Source organism: Mastomys coucha, unplaced genomic scaffold, assembly GCF_008632895.1.
Source record: "Mastomys coucha isolate ucsf_1 unplaced genomic scaffold, UCSF_Mcou_1 pScaffold2, whole genome shotgun sequence".
Taxonomy (NCBI): Eukaryota; Metazoa; Chordata; class Mammalia; order Rodentia; family Muridae; genus Mastomys; species Mastomys coucha.
The window spans coordinates 19874351-19890333 of NW_022196902.1; the positions used below are offsets into that span (position 1 = coordinate 19874351).

Sequence of the window (15983 nt, forward strand, 5' to 3'; positions counted from 1 at the left end):
ATTATCATATAAAAGAGACATAGCTTAATAACTAGAAGTTTGATTTATAAAGGCAGATATGTTTCAGTACTTTCATTATAAAATTGACATGGAAAACCAAAAGAAGAGACATGTAGAAGAATGATCATTTGAGTTCTTTAAGGAACAATTTAAAAATGAAGATACAAAACAAAAATATTATCAGTGAACTGCCAATGTCTTTTGTCTTTTGAACAGCAGATGCTCAACTCTTTAATCTGTATAACCATTTTGAGCTGTGAGAAATTTCAACACTAAACCATCTTTCCTTGTAATATTCCACGTTAGTATTCACTGAGCAATACCAATGTTCATTAAGTTCTGCTGTTTGTTAAATGGGATTTTAATGTGTTTAACAGTTTTAAATGTTACCCAGAAAGAAGGCTGCAGCTTATTTCTTTCCCCCATCAATATGGTCATTTGCTTTTCTTGATACTAGGCTGCATTCATTTAAACACAAACTGTTGGCAGCAATAAAGTACTGAACATTGAAAATGTTTCTCCTTATGATGACTTGAAAATACAGGTAAGATGATGGATGGAGAGAGAAAACATGACTACAAGTTACTATGGAAAATACATAGTCGCATCAGACATTGTCCTGTTAATAAATTTCTGTTTGTTTAAACTTCTCAACAAAGTTGACTAAGTCATGCTAAAACTAAAACCAACAAAACAAAATGAAGCACTGCTATCACTTGTCTTTACTTTTCTACACATATTTTACTTAATTAAATACTTTCATTTTATTCAGCTTAAAAATTTTTAACTTAGGATTAGTCAACATAGAAAGATTTTATTGCTAGTAATGTATTTTATTCTGTTTGCATTTGTCAAAGCCTAAGGCAGTGATTCAGTATGGGCCTCAAACCTGAGCCTTGGTATGTAGGCTTTTGATATCAGCACTTGGAATACTAAGAGGCAAGAACAAGGCCAGTTCAAGGCCTGCTTGAGCTACAGGGAGTGGGGGTGCAGAGCCATCCAGGACATCTCAGCAGGACTATGCTTTCAATACAGAATAAGAAGAGGGCTGAGGTGCTAGCTCAGCACTGAAAGGCTAGGTTAACATGGGTGAGGCTGAGATTGACCAATACCGGTGGCAGGTCTGGCCACTACCCTTTGTGGATTTTACAAAGTCCCTCCCATTAGAGGTGACTGATCATTTGTACCTTATTTCTTCTAAAGAGACAACAGAATGACTTAAGTGTTCTAAAGGAGCTTCTGGGACAACAGAAGTCAATCTCGACATGTGTGTGTGTGTATGTGTGTGTGTGGGCATGTGCTTGTGTGGGCATGTGCTTGTGTGTGTGTGTCCATGCATGTGTGTACATGTGTGTGCACATGTGTGTGTGCGTGTGCACAAGTGTGTGTGTGCTTGTGTCCGTGTGTGTGTTTGTGTGTGTTATATGTGTTGTGTGTGTGTGTGTGTCCATGTGTGCATGCATGTGTGTGTGTATGTGCATGTGTGTATTATATGTGTTGTGTGTGTGTGAATGTGTGCATGTCTGGGGGGCATGTGTATGAGGGTACATGGGTATGTGTGTGTGTGCGTGTCTGGGGTGTGTGTGTGTGGGGTGTCCGCATTGCGTGTGTGTGTGTGTGTGTGTGTGTGTGTTATATGTGTTGTGTGTGTATATGTACGTGTATATGTCTGTGGGTCTGTGTGCATGCATGTGTATATGCATGTGTGTGCGTGTGTGTTTGTGTGTTTGTTATATTTGTTGTGTGTGTGGTACATGTGTTCTCTGTGTGTGTTACATGTGTTATACATATGTTATATGTATGTTATATGTGTTATGTGCATGTGTGTGTGTTATGTGTTGTGTGTGGAATCTATATGGTATGAAGTGTGTGTGTATGTGTTGTGTGTGTGTGTTATCAAGTGCTTTAACTGACTTTTGTTATTATGATTTGAAAATATATATAAGATAAAACTGTATCTGTATGTGTGCCATGTGTGTGTCAGGTATGTCCATGCATGATATATGTGCATGCATCGTGTGTATATGTGTGGGAGACGTCTCTGTGTAATATATATACTGATCAACTCCATGTTTCTGATTATCAGATGATTTAATTCTTAAGGCTTTTCCTAGGTAATTTATAATACAAAATCAATCAAATTCTATTCAATACAAAACTCCTAAATTCACTATGAAATTCAAATAAAAATATCATGGCTTTAAAAGGTACTGTATAAGGGTGAGTTCAAAGGGCACAGTATATCTGAATAAAATTATTTATGAAGTTCATTCACATGTATAACTGCCATATGTCAAATAATAACATTTTCTTTTTATTGATTTAAGTATTTTTGTATTATGATGAGAAAAGATACATAATTTCAATTTATCTGAATTTGTTAACATTAAAAATATATTTTAAGTAAATAGAATCAGATTACTTTCTTCTTTTCCTTTTGTACCCCATCTACTCCCAGAGACCCCCCTTTCAATACCTGCAATACCTTTCGCTTTTTATTTTGTCATATTCTTTAAAATTTATAAAATATTGTAATAATAAAAATGAGTATTATAAAAGTTGCTTGATATAAAACAACAATCAATTGAACAGTCTTCTGTAGATGCTTCTGTATAGCAAAACTGAAAATACATATATTTTTGTCAATGTAAATTTTAAATAACTTCAAATATATTAACTGTATATTTTAAAATCATACATCACTACTAGTTTTTTTAAATGAACATAAAAAAGTCTTTGTTTGTTTGTTTGTTTTGTTTTTAGTAGAACTTAAAATCTTGGCTCTTACAGTGGTACAAGACCAAAATAAGAACAATTTTTAGACATTGGATTCCATTGTAATAAGGCTGTACTTCAATGACCCTCACATCACCAAAGGATTTTACCTCCATAGTACCTAAACTAAGAATTGACAGTTCTGCTGTACCAAAGAATGAATTGTCGGCTCGATTTTTGAATACAGATTTCCTGCTATGGTCAAAGCTATTTGACTTGAGTGTCTTCATTCTCAGCCCACAGAAAACAGGTTACATTCATTTAAGAAATGGTGTCTGTATTAAGATGGTCTACCCATGAACTCATTCCCCAACTGTTTCAATGAACAATGGTTCTGCTTCTTGGAGGGTGGCACAGACATTAGGTGAGGGTAAGAATCTGGTTCATTGGCTGTGATAATTTTGAAAAACATTCATCTCAGAGAAAGAGTAACTTATAAAGTCCTCTTCTTCAACCTTGATACAATAGTTACAAACATCAAGCAAGGCATTCAGTCTCACTCTTTGTTGTGCTCTTACAAGCTACCTCCCAAGTTAATTGTCTATGTTTCTTTTGGCTGTATAAATACTTTTGAAATACGTAAGCTGTTATGAAAACCATAGTACAGTGTACAGACATCAAAGAAATAATACTACTAATAGAGGGGCTGAGGTAGGAGAAGCATGATTTCAAGACCATTATGTGGAACACAGCAAGACACTGTCTCATACAAAGAAGCAGAAAGTGTATATGGATTGTACAATATTGGACCTATTTCTCCAATTACCAAATTAGAGAGTCCACCGGATGACAGCCAACAAATTTCCAATTCCTTATACATTTGAATTTGAATCAGTTAGGATATGCTGGTAATATTAATTTTCATGTTAAGAGAAATTAAGAAAAAATAATTGTTACTTCTTATTATTTTTGTTGTAAGAGGTGGAATTAGGTTTGTGTGGGTTTGTTGAAAGATTACCTTCTTGCTTCTTCTAGGGTGTAGTTTTGCTCCTTATGTTGGTACTTTCCATCTATTATCTTTTGAAGGGCTGGATTTGTGGAAAGATATTGTGTAAATTTGGTTTTGTCATGTAATATCTTGTTTTCTCCATCTATGGTAATTGAGAGTTTTCTGGGTATAGTAGCCTGGGCTGGCATTTGAGTTCTTTTATGGTCTGTATGACATTTTCCCAGGATCTTCTAGCTTTCATAGTCTCTGGTGAGAAGTCTGGTGTAATTCTTATAGGCCTGCCTTTATATGTTACTTGACCTTTTTCCTTTACTGCTTTTAAATTTCTTTCTTTTAGTGCATTTGGTGTTTTGATTATTATGTAACAGAAGGAATTTCTTTTCTGGTCCAGTCTATTGCGAGTTCTGTAGACTTCTTGTATGTTCATGGGCATCTCTTTCTTTAGGTTAGGGAAGTTTTCTTCTATAATTTTGTTGAAAAATTACTGGCCCATTACACTGTGAGTCTTCACTCTCTTCTATACATATAACCCTTAGGTTTGTTCTTCTCATTGTGTCTGGATTTCCTGGATGTTTTGGGTTAGGAGCTTTTTGCTTTTTGCATTTTATCTGACTGTTGTGTCAATGTTTTCTATGGTAACTTCTGCCCCTAAGATTCTCTCTTCTATTTCTTATATTCTATTGGTGATGCTTGCAACTATAACTTCTTTTCTCTCTCCTTGGTTTTCTATCTCCAGAGTTGTCTCCCTTTGTGAGTTCTTTATTGTTTCTATTTCCATTTTTAGATTCTGGATGGCTTTGCTCATTTCCTTCACCTGCTTGGTTGTGTTTTTCTGTAGTTCTTTAAGGAATTTTTGTGTTTACTCTTTAAGAGCTTCTAGCTCTTTACCTGTGTTCTCCTGTATTTCTTTTAGGGAGTTATTTATGTCCTTCTTAAACTCCTGTATCATCAGTGTGAGAAGTGATTTTAGATCTGAATCTTGCTTTTCTAGTGTGATAGAACGTCCAGGACTTGCTATGGTGGGAGAACTGGGTTCTGATGATGCCAGGTAACCTTGGTTTCTGTTGCTTATTTTCTTATGCTTGCCTCCTGCCATTGTGTTATCTCTAGTGCTACCTACCCTGGCTAAATCTGACTGTGGCCTGTCCTTCCTGTGATCCTGGTTGTGTCAGAACTCCTCAGAGTCAAACTGTCTCTGTGATCCTGTGATTCTGGGATCCTGTAATCCTTGGTCTGTTAGAGTGCCTGAGAGTAGCACTTCCTCTGGTTGTTTTGGGACTGGCTATGGAATTTGTGCCCAAATCTGCTTAGGACAGGGGCTCAGAAAGACCAGAAGGAACCAGTGCCACTGGGCTGACAGAGTTCCTGTGTACCTGTGTCCCACTGGTCACAGGTACTCCCTGTGTTGGGACAGATGTTGTGTCTAACCTCTCATCCTATAATCCTGGGTGTGTTAGAACACTTGGAAGTAGAGCTTCCTCTGGGTTTTATGGGACTTACTGCAATTTGTGTCCAAGGTCTGCTCAGGGCCCAGACAGACTGGAAGGAACCTGTGCCACTGGACTGGTGGAATTCCTGCATGCCTGGGTCCCATTGGTTCCAGTTACTCCTGGTCAGATATTAACATTTTCAAGTGGTGCTAGAAATATAGTTCATCAGTTAAGAGGTAGTAGCTGCTCTGCCAGAGGACCCAGGCTTGATTTCTACCACCTACAAAGCAGCTCACATCTGCCTGGTACTCCAGCTCCAGGTGAACCCACATCTGGATTCTAAGGCACTAGATGTTCATATGGTGCATCAAGATACAAACAGGCAAAGCAATAGTATAATAAAAGAAATAAATGTTCTTAAATGTATATTTTTAAAGATTCTGTATTTGTTTGGATTCAATGAACGCATTTGAAATGTAGCTTGAAAAAGTCACAATGGACTTGATTCTGCTGTAGTAGCAACTTCACATTGGTTCCCATTGCATTGGTCAAACCATATCTTCTGCTCTCAGGAGTCAAAGGAAATGCAATAATATCCAAAGGAGTAGAATTTAGTGAACTTTAATAATGTCTATTGTAAGGGCAGAAGGAAGAGTGTTTGTGAAGTGTTCTGTGTCTTATAGGTACTTAGGAAATACTTTGCTTAAGTTAATTGTCAAGGATTTTACTAAAGCCGAGATTTGGATAACTTAAAGGAGAAATACATGAAAGTATTTGATTTATCTTACATTTCTTTATTTTGATATGTGTCTGTGTATGTGTGTGTATACATGAATATATGTATGAATGAGTATCATATGGAGCCAGAGGTTGATACTGGATATCTTCCTGGATAGATATCCACTTCACATACTTAGACAAGGTCTTCTACTTAAACCTGGAATTGATCTGTTTTTCTAGTCTAGCTTGCTTTAAGGAACAATCCCCTGTCTCTATTTCTTAAGTAATGGGATTACAGGCAAGTTATCCGGCTCACCCAAGATTTATGAGGAAGCTAGGTATCCAAAATTGTACTGATGGCTTGTGTGCTAAGCCACACTGTTCAATGCCTAGATCTTAACTTCGGAAAAAGTAATGTATATTTATATTTTCTATTCACCTTACTAAATTAGATCATAAATAAGACACCAATTAGCCACACTGAGTGAGTATTTCAGCATTCTGGATAAGCATGGCAGTAAACAGTCAGTTGTGGATATGGCATAATATTTCATATGTCTTTAAGCCTAAATGATATTTATAGAAAGCATATTCACCTGGAATGAGACTGGTCAGATATAAATACTTCTTATGTGTTAGAAGATTTTCTGTTAGAAAAGTATTCTCTAATTCTATTCCCAAAGTGACCTTCTGAAGTTGGTGAGGCAATTGTCTTTTTTGTTTCAGAAATGAAGTGACTGGAGCACAAAGAGGTCAAAGCCATATTCATGTTTACAACTATTAAATAGCTGTGTCGGAAACAGGAGTCAAAATCCTTGACCCACAGCTCGGTTTCCTATCCAATTCCACCTAACCATGTAACTGGGCAAACCTCAGCCCATTTTGCTGAGATAAGTACCCTTCAGTAAGTCTAAATATGAATTGTTGTTGCAGTATCTTCAATTTCCTTGTGCTTGCACACAAACATACCAACTCAGAAGCCTACTGCACAACACAAGTTGAAATCAATTCAAGCAGTGTTTTACAAATATGACTCAATTTATTGGTACATCAGAGATAAATAAAATATGGCAAGCAAACTGATTCAGGATTCATGCTGACTATCAGCTCTCCTAGAATGAGCTGGGGCTTCAATCTGACTCTATCTCCACTTCTTGGACCCTAGCACTTCAGTAATAAGGGTGGCAAAAAGCAGTCACCTGCTTGAAGAGCTGCTAAGTCTGTCCATATAGCCACACTCCATGACCACATTTGTCAGTTCAGAGATAAGCCCAGAAGGATTTAAATGAAACCAATGCTTTTAAGATGGGTAGACTTTGAAATTATCTGACATAGATCAGGAGGAAGTATCTTTGAATTAACTTGCCTGAGAAACAATGCAACAACAAGAAATAAGCTCTCCTGGTCTGTCTGGGCCATTGCCCTGAGCAGACCTTGGTCTCAATCTCTGTAGCCACTCCCACAGCATCCAGAGGTGGTTCCCCTCCCAGGCACTCTGATACACCCAGGATCAGAGGATAGGAGGTGAGGAGCACATATCTGTCCCAACACTGGAAGCAGCAGGGACCTGCAGGACCCAGGCACACAGGAATTCTGTCAGCCCAGTGGCTCCAGTTGCTTGCTTCCGGTCTGTCTGGGCTTGCGTCCTGGGCTGATCTTGGGCATAAACTGCACAGACAGTCCCACAACACCCAGAGGAAGCTCCCCACCCAGATGCTCTAATATGCCCAGGATCAGAGGTGAGGAGGACACAACATCTGTCCCAACACTGGGAGTAACTGGGACCAGCAGGACCCATGCACACAGGAACCTCACCAGCCCAGTGACATACTGGGTTCTTTCCAATATGTCTGGCTGGTACCCTGAGCAGACATTGGGCCTAAACTCTGCAGCCAGTCCCACAACACCCAGAGGAAGCTCCACTCACAGGTGCTCTAACAAGCCCAGGATTATAGGATCCCAAAATCACAGGATCACAGAGACAGCTTGACTCTGAGGAGTTCTGACACAACCAGGATCAAAGTAAGGACAGGCTCTAGGCAGATTTAGCCAGGGCAGGTAGCACTAGAGATAACCAGATGGCAGGGGGCAAGCCTAAGAAAATAAGCAACAGAAACCATGGTTACCTGGCATTATCAGAACTCAATACTCCCACCATAGCAAGTCCTGGACATACCATCATACCAGAAAAGCAAGATTCAGATCTAAAATCACTTCTTACAATGATGATACAGGACTTTAAGAAGAACATAAATAACTCCCTCAAAGAAATACAGGACAACACATGTAACAGCTAGAATCCCTTAAAGAGGAAACACAAAAATTCCTTAAAGAACTACAGGAAAACACAATCAAACAGGTAAAGGAAATAAACAAACCCATCCAGAATCTAAAAATGGAAATAGAAACAATAAAGAAATCAGAAAGAGTCACAACCCTGGAGATAGAAAACCTAGGAAAGAAATGAGGAGTCATAGATGGAAGCATCACTAACAAGAGATAGAAGAGAGAATCTCAGGGGCAGAAGACACCTTAGAATACATTGACACAACAGTCAGATAAAATGCAAAAAGCAAAAAGCTCCTAACCCAAAACATCCAGGAAATCCAGGCACAATGAGAAGAACAAACCTAAAGATTATAGGTATAGAAGAGTGTGAAGACTCCCAGTGTAATGGGCCAGTAATTTTTCAACAAAATTATAGAAGAAAACTTCCCTAACCTAAAGAAAGAGATGCCCATGAACATACAAGAAGTCTACAGAACTCGCAATAGACTGGACCAGAAAAGAAATTCCTTCTGTTACATAATAATCAAAACACCAAATGCACTAAAAGAAAGAAATTTAAAAGCAGTAAAGGAAAAAGGTCAAGTAACATAAAGGCAGGCCTATAAGAATTACACCAGACTTCTCACCAGAGACTATGAAAGCTAGAAGATCCTGGGCAGATGTCATACAGACCCAAAGAGAACAAAAGTATTTATACAGCCAAAAGAAATATATACAATTAACTTGGGAGGTGGCTTGTTGTAAGAAAACAACAAAGAGTGAGACTGAATGCCTTGCTTGATGTTTGTAACTATTGTATCGAGTTTGAAGAAGAGGACTTTATAAGTTAATCTTTCTCTGAGATGAATGTTTTTCAAAGTTATCACAGCCAATGAACCAGATTCTTACCCACACCTAATGTCTGTGCCACCCTCCAAGCAGAACCATTGTTCATTGAAACAGTTGGTGAATGAGTTCATGGATAGACATTCTTAATACAGACACCATTTCTTAAATGAATGTAACCTGTTCTCTGTGGGCTGAGAATGAAGACACTCAAGTCAAATAACTTTGACCATAGCAGGAAATCTGTATTCAAAAATCGAGCTGACAATTCATTCCTTGGCACAGCAGAACTGTCAATTCTTAGTTTAGGTACTATGGAGGTAAAATCCTTTGGTGATGTGAGGGTCATTGAAGTACAGCCTTATTACAATGGAATCCAATGTCTAAAAATTGTTCTTATTTTGGTCTTGTAGCACCGTAAGAGCCAAGATTTTAAGCTCTACTAAAAACAAAACAAAACAAACAAACAAACAAAAGATTTTATATATTTATGTCCATTTAAAAAATACTAGTGGTGATGAATTACTTTAAAATATACAGTTAATATGTTTGGAGTTATTTAAAATCTATATTGAGAAAAACATGTATTTTCAGTTTGCTGTAGAGAAGCATCTCCATAAGACTGTTTAAATGGTTGTTGTTTTATACCAAACAACTTGTATAATACTCATTTTTATTTTTATAATATTTTATCAATTTTAAAGAATATGACAAAAATGGTATTGTAGGTATTGAAGGGGGTCTCTGGGAGAAGTTGGGGTACAAAAGGGAAACAAGAATGTGATTTAATTTTATTTACTTAAAATATGTTTTTAAATGTTAACAAATTCAGATAAATTGAAATCATGTATCTTTTCTCATCATAATGTAATAAAACTTAAATCAATAAAAAATAAAAAAAAAGAAATAAGCTCTCCAACCACTTATGGTCAATTCGGTTGTCATTCACTTTGAAAGCTGGAGGACTCATTTCTTTATACTGTTTAAACATCATGAGAACCTCTATTTACTAAATGGGGAAAAACATAATTAATTCCTAAGTGCTGCCTCTCATTTTTATAGCACTTTAACCCACCCTCTAGTGGAATTGCCTATGCAAAAGAGATACATTGTTTGGCAATGATTTTGTTTATGAATCTGCAGCTCCCTCCTTTGGGAACTGATAATGATGATTGGAATTTGCTGAAATATTATAAGTGAAAGACAAGCTCGGCAGCACTAGCAAATAATTATGGTAGAATCTGCTACTGAAAATTCCAGAGTAGGAGCTCTGGTTCTGAATAAAGGTATACCAATTGTCCATGTGGTATCAAACTTAGTCTTTTCACTCAATCTAATTGAGAATAAAGGTGTTATGATATTTTGTGGTAGTAACTACATTTTTAAAAGTAGGAAAAAAGCATATTCCAATATATATGAGATGAATTTTTTATCAGATAGGATGCCATTGTTTCTAAATTAGAAACATAGGATGTTTTAGTCAGACTTTGGAGATCAGTTTGGCTGAAGGCATGGTTCTTTCTTTATAGTAAAATATATGGATACTCAGAAGGAACTAGCTTTTTTAAATGTCCAAATTAAGTATCATTTTAATCATATCCATAATGGATAAGATAGATATTGTTATGGGCTTTATTTGAACTTAAAATCGGGGTTCCACAATTACCAATAAGTTGACAAGATCAATAGAGCTTATTCAATTTTCAAAATATCTTATTCTTTCCTATCATAGTGCCATAGTGTTTTATAAAGAGATGTGTAATTATGTAAGTGAAGAGGCCTCTATTTCTTATTATAATCTAGATACTATTAGAAACTAGTTAATTGTTTAATAGAAGAAATATTTTACAAACCACTTTCTGAATATGAGCACCTTGCAATCATATATCTTCAGTATTTAACAATCTGAAATGCCTTGAAAGAAACTGTCTTTTTGTTTGTCAATAGGGGATCATTAAAAATTATAGAGGATTTATCAGTATTAAAAGTCTAATACATTGTTCTAAACATTTAAAATGTAAAGGTCATATATAATTACCTTATAGAAACCAAAACCTATGCTTATTTTTTTTTTTTTTTACTTAAAGCCACAAACCTAGACCTTTTAAAATGTGCTTTTCTGGCATACCTTTGCCTCAGATACACATGACTCTGGGACGTGGAGTTCTAGATCTTACCTGAAGATGGCGTCCATCCCTAAGTTGTATGTGATTTGAATGAGAACTCTCTCCAAATCTGTGAGCACAGTCATGAAATCTTTTCTAGTGACTGGCAAATTTGTTCCATGTATGAAAAAGGATTCTTCTTTGAGTGGTAACTCCTCAATGTGTTCTTCAGATGGTTCTAAGTACACCTCCTTATAGGCTGTGCTGATTTTTAAGTTATTTCCCTAAAGGAGAAAAAAGAACGTATATGTAGAAAAAAATGCAAGAAAGGTACAAAAATAAGAAAGGCCTTCTGAATTTTGTTTCTCTACTTAAGATTATCCTCATGAGAGTTTGACCTTAAGGTCAGTTTTCTTCATCATTCAGCATAGTTCTGGTGGCCATGGAGCAAAGACTAAGCAACATGAAGATCACCCTTTATCTACTCCATTACAAAGTCTACCATTTTAATTTTGTACATAATCACATCCCCTATTAGCTGAAGTAATATACATCTCATACACATATGTCATTACAAATAGTTTTGCTTCATGGAAGTATGAAAGTGTCACATATTTATGGTAGAGATAAGAATTCAAGGAAATTAGGGAGGGAACTTTAACATGTATATAAAAAGATTTCTGACTTCTTCAGAAGGAAAGATCTGCACACTAATGGTCAAAATAGGACAGTGGCCTCATGATAAGAATCATTTACATTTAATGAGGGCATTCGAGTAACTGTTTTCATTTAACATTTTAGAGATAAATCATCTCTTAGTCTTCATGCATAAGAGAACTTTCATCTTCAAAGTATCACAAGATACACATGTGGTTTTATGTTCATATGAAGCCTAAATGACTTCATTCAATTCAGAAAGAAATTCACACTGAAAGGTTAATGTTGTCATTTTGACATGGACCTAAAGGCAAGGAAGTCTCTCAGCAAGAAGAGAGCCTGAAGCTTAGTCAGTACTTTCCATTTGGAACCACTAACCCACATTCATATGTGTGTCACTGGGTACCTATGTGACTGAAGAAAGTATCACAATAGTGCTAGGAAGTAAAACTTCTAAGCATGTTACTGTATTAGCATTTAGAAACATGAAGGTCCATGGCTCCTAAATGCAGATTATCTTGTATCTTTTCTTCCTAAAGTAAGAATTTAAAGTTAGGAGTTACCAACCACTCAACAAGTAAATTACCTTACCCCATTGTTTCTTTTGATTACCGAAGCAAAAAGCAAACAATAGAATTTATAATATAATATGTTACATAAATCAGTACTGACCTGAACACATGGATCATACAACCTTATCAGCATGAAAATACGATAATGTTTTAACAATAAGTTTCAAAATATTACCAAATAGTCTCTCCTTTTTCACCAGAACTCATTTATTTTTATTTCCTTGATATGTTTCAGATTAAAACATGTGCATGGCATGAAATTGCTAAGGTATATTTTCTTTCATAGTGTGTAAATATACATCAGCCAACTTGTATTATAAGCAATGTGAATGACCTAAGCTAAATAGAGATAGCATATGTTTGGAAAGTGACACATTTATTTTCCTACCTCTAAGATAATCATCAGTTGAAGGATTTTTTCTGTATCATCTTCCTCTTCTTCGAGGTCATATGAGATGATAAATGACAAGTGTCCTCCTACAGCTGGAAGCTGGAAGAGAAGAGATGCATGATAATTTCAGAAAAGGAGTTTGTTTTTAAATAATCTTTTATATACTACCTTAAAATCATTTTGTTATTGTAGAGGGCAATACTTGGAGAAGCAGCACCCACTAGAGTTCAAAGTGAAGAGGACAGATCTTTCTGTAGGAATAACCTTTATGTTAACCTTTGCTCACACCAGCAAGCTTGACATAAATATAAATCCATGTACTATTTTCCTAGTAATGCAGGCTTGATGAAGGAAGCTTCGTTCTAATCACAGATTCCCCTGTTATCTTCTTTGTTCTAGTTTCAGAATCCCAAAACAGAGAAGGATCAGTAGACAGATTCTATGCATCCCTATGGTTACTTACATTTGTTACTCTGAATGCACTCAACAGACATTCTTCCATTTCAAAGACACTTTACATAGACAAAGAGCTAAGTTGAAAAACACTATTGGTCAAATAAAAATAAAGTTTAGCTGAAAATTTACATGCAGATTCAATCAGAATTGCCCAAGAACATCTACTTTTGGTTATGTAATCAAATAAGCTACTTTGAATAAATGTTATTGCCCCCTTTTCATTAAGCAAACTTCATTCCTTCTAACGTCTGCCTGATGCCTACATTTTCTGACACTGACATTAACCTTGTAAAAACATATTTTTTAATGGAACACAAGATCATTTTACAGGGCAGGAATCAAAATTAGATCTCTGAGTGACAGACTCAATGCAAATGTGACAGGCCTTTAAAAATTCTTTCCTGGCACTGGAAACAAAGACATTCTGGATTCCTAGAGCAAAGCTGATGGTCTGGATTCTGCTGCTGGCTTTGTGCTGATATGCAGAGTCCCAGCTTTTAGGACGTGGGCTCTGCTTGTCCTTTCATGGCAGACCCTGAAAAGAAGGTACTGCCTGGAGAGGTAGTGGATGGAGGAGAGTACTGATCTCTTGGAGTTGTCCCATAGTGGGTCCAACAGAGCTTGCTATGGCTCATTACATGGGATTTTACACTGCAGCTCAGTATTGGCTTAGAAGAGCCCATTACATGGTACTCTGGAGTGACCTAAATTCAGAAAATATTCCCCTACTTCACTGAGAAATGTGCTACTCTAATGTCTTTTCATATATAAAATAATAAATGTAGGCATGACAATAGCAGTTGGAATTATTATAAGTGGTGGGATCTGTATACCAAGGTTTTAGCTCTATTAGGATTAGCATCTAACATTTCACGTAGCCAGTTTGTTCAAACCAGAGACATAATCAGTCAGAGGTTAAAAAGGCTGCACTAGTTTTCATTAACATCTCAAAGAAATCTGAATTATTTAGTGTTTTCTAAATTAATAAACAGATGCAGCAGGAGGTAGACATTAAAGATTCCAACTTGGAATATAAACCTTGTCTGAGGTAACAGGGGACTTGGCATTCTGGGTGACATAACTGAACTCAGAGTTGTATATTAAATGATTGTCTAATAACATCTCAAATATTCAATATACCCACCTTTACCTTCATTTCCTGAATCTTTCTAGAAGTGAAACTTGATCATTTTTTAAACTTCCATTGCTGGGCTAAGGCAAATGGTGCATTTTAATTTTGTAACTTTGTATGTAACTCAATATTGTTTTTACATTATTAAATTATTTTCAAATTAGAATGTTCTTGTTAGAGAATATCTTATAGAATCCCTGTAGGTTTTTAGTAGCTCAAATACTTTTCTATTTGCCTGGTTTATGTCTCAAAAGCCAAACCTCTAAGGAAAAACATTTTTTAATCCTTCTGAAGTGTAGTAAGGAATCATAAAGCATCATGAATATTAGACCTGAAGGGTTTTACAATGGGTACAGATGTGCCTAATAATATTTACTGAATAGTTCAACAAGACATGGGATCTGTGGAAAACATGTACTACATGTAGTTAATTTGCCATAATTTGGATCTTTCTAAAATCCATTTATAAATCCAATCATCAGGGCTTTCAAATTAGTTCATTTTCATAATTTTATTAAGCCTTGTTGTACATCAATAGGACATCCAATTTACTGCCATTTAGTAGAAATGCTTTCTTGCTATCTCTCCATGAGCTAGAAAGAGAAATGGGGCTTTGCACAGATAGAAGTAGGGCACTTGAGGTCACTTCCATGTAGTTATTGTATTTACTGGATGGATTAGACTACAGGAAATCCAGGACACAATGAGAAAAACAAACCTAAGGATAATAGGTATAGAAGAGAATGAAGACTTCCAACCTAAAGGGCGAGTAAATGCCTTCAACAAAATTATAGAAGAAAACTTCCCTAACCTAAAGAAAGAGATGCCCCTAAACATAAAGAAGCCTACAGAACTCCAAATAGTTTGGACCAGAAAAGAAATTCCTCCCATTACATAATAATCAAAATAACAAATGCACAAAACAAAGAAAGAATATTAAAAGCAGTGAGGGAAAATGGTCAAGTAACATATAAAGGCAGATCTATCAGAATTACACCAGATTTCTCACCAGAGACTATGAAAGCCAAAAGATCCTGGGCTAATGTCATACAGTGCCTAAGAAAGCACAAAGACCAGCCTAGGTTACTATACCCAGCAAAACTCTCAATTACTATAGATGGAGAAACCAAGGTATTCCATGAAAAAACCAAATTTACACAACATCTTTCCACAAATTCAGCCCTTCAAAGGATAATAAATGTAAAACGCTAACACAAGGAGGGAAACTACATCCTAGAAAAATCAAGAAAGTAATCTTTCAACTAAACTAAAAGAAGATAGCCACATGAACAGAATTCCAACTCTCACAACAACAATAACAGGAAGCAACAATTACTTTTCCTTAACAACTATTAATAACAATGGCTCAAATTCTCTGATAAAAAGATATACACTAACAGGCTGGTTACATAAACAGGACCCAACATTTTGTTGCATACAGGAAACCAACCTCAATGACAAAGACAGATACTACCTCAGAGTAAAAGGCTGGAAAACAATTTTCCAAGCAAACAGTCCCAAGAAAAAAGCTGGAGTACCAATTCTAATATTGAATAAAATCAACTTTCAACATAAAATGTTCAAAAAAGATGAGGAGAAACACTTCATACTCATCAAAATTAAAAGTCTACCAAGAGGAACTCTCAATTCTGAACCTCTATGCTCCAAATGCAAGGGCATCT

At 36.1% G+C, this 15983-nt stretch overlaps 1 protein-coding gene across 1 annotated transcript in view; it reads right to left on the minus strand.

The window, feature by feature from the left end:
* The window catches only part of Lama2 (laminin subunit alpha 2), a 668494-nt gene that overhangs the window by 289369 nt on the left and 363142 nt on the right, over nt 1-15983 (minus strand). The window contains exons 13-14 of the mRNA XM_031380750.1: nt 12711-12812; nt 11166-11377 (exon numbers count right to left, since the gene is read on the minus strand). Of these exons, the coding sequence (XP_031236610.1) occupies nt 11166-11377; nt 12711-12812 (314 nt within the window). The remainder of the gene's footprint in view (nt 1-11165; nt 11378-12710; nt 12813-15983) is intronic.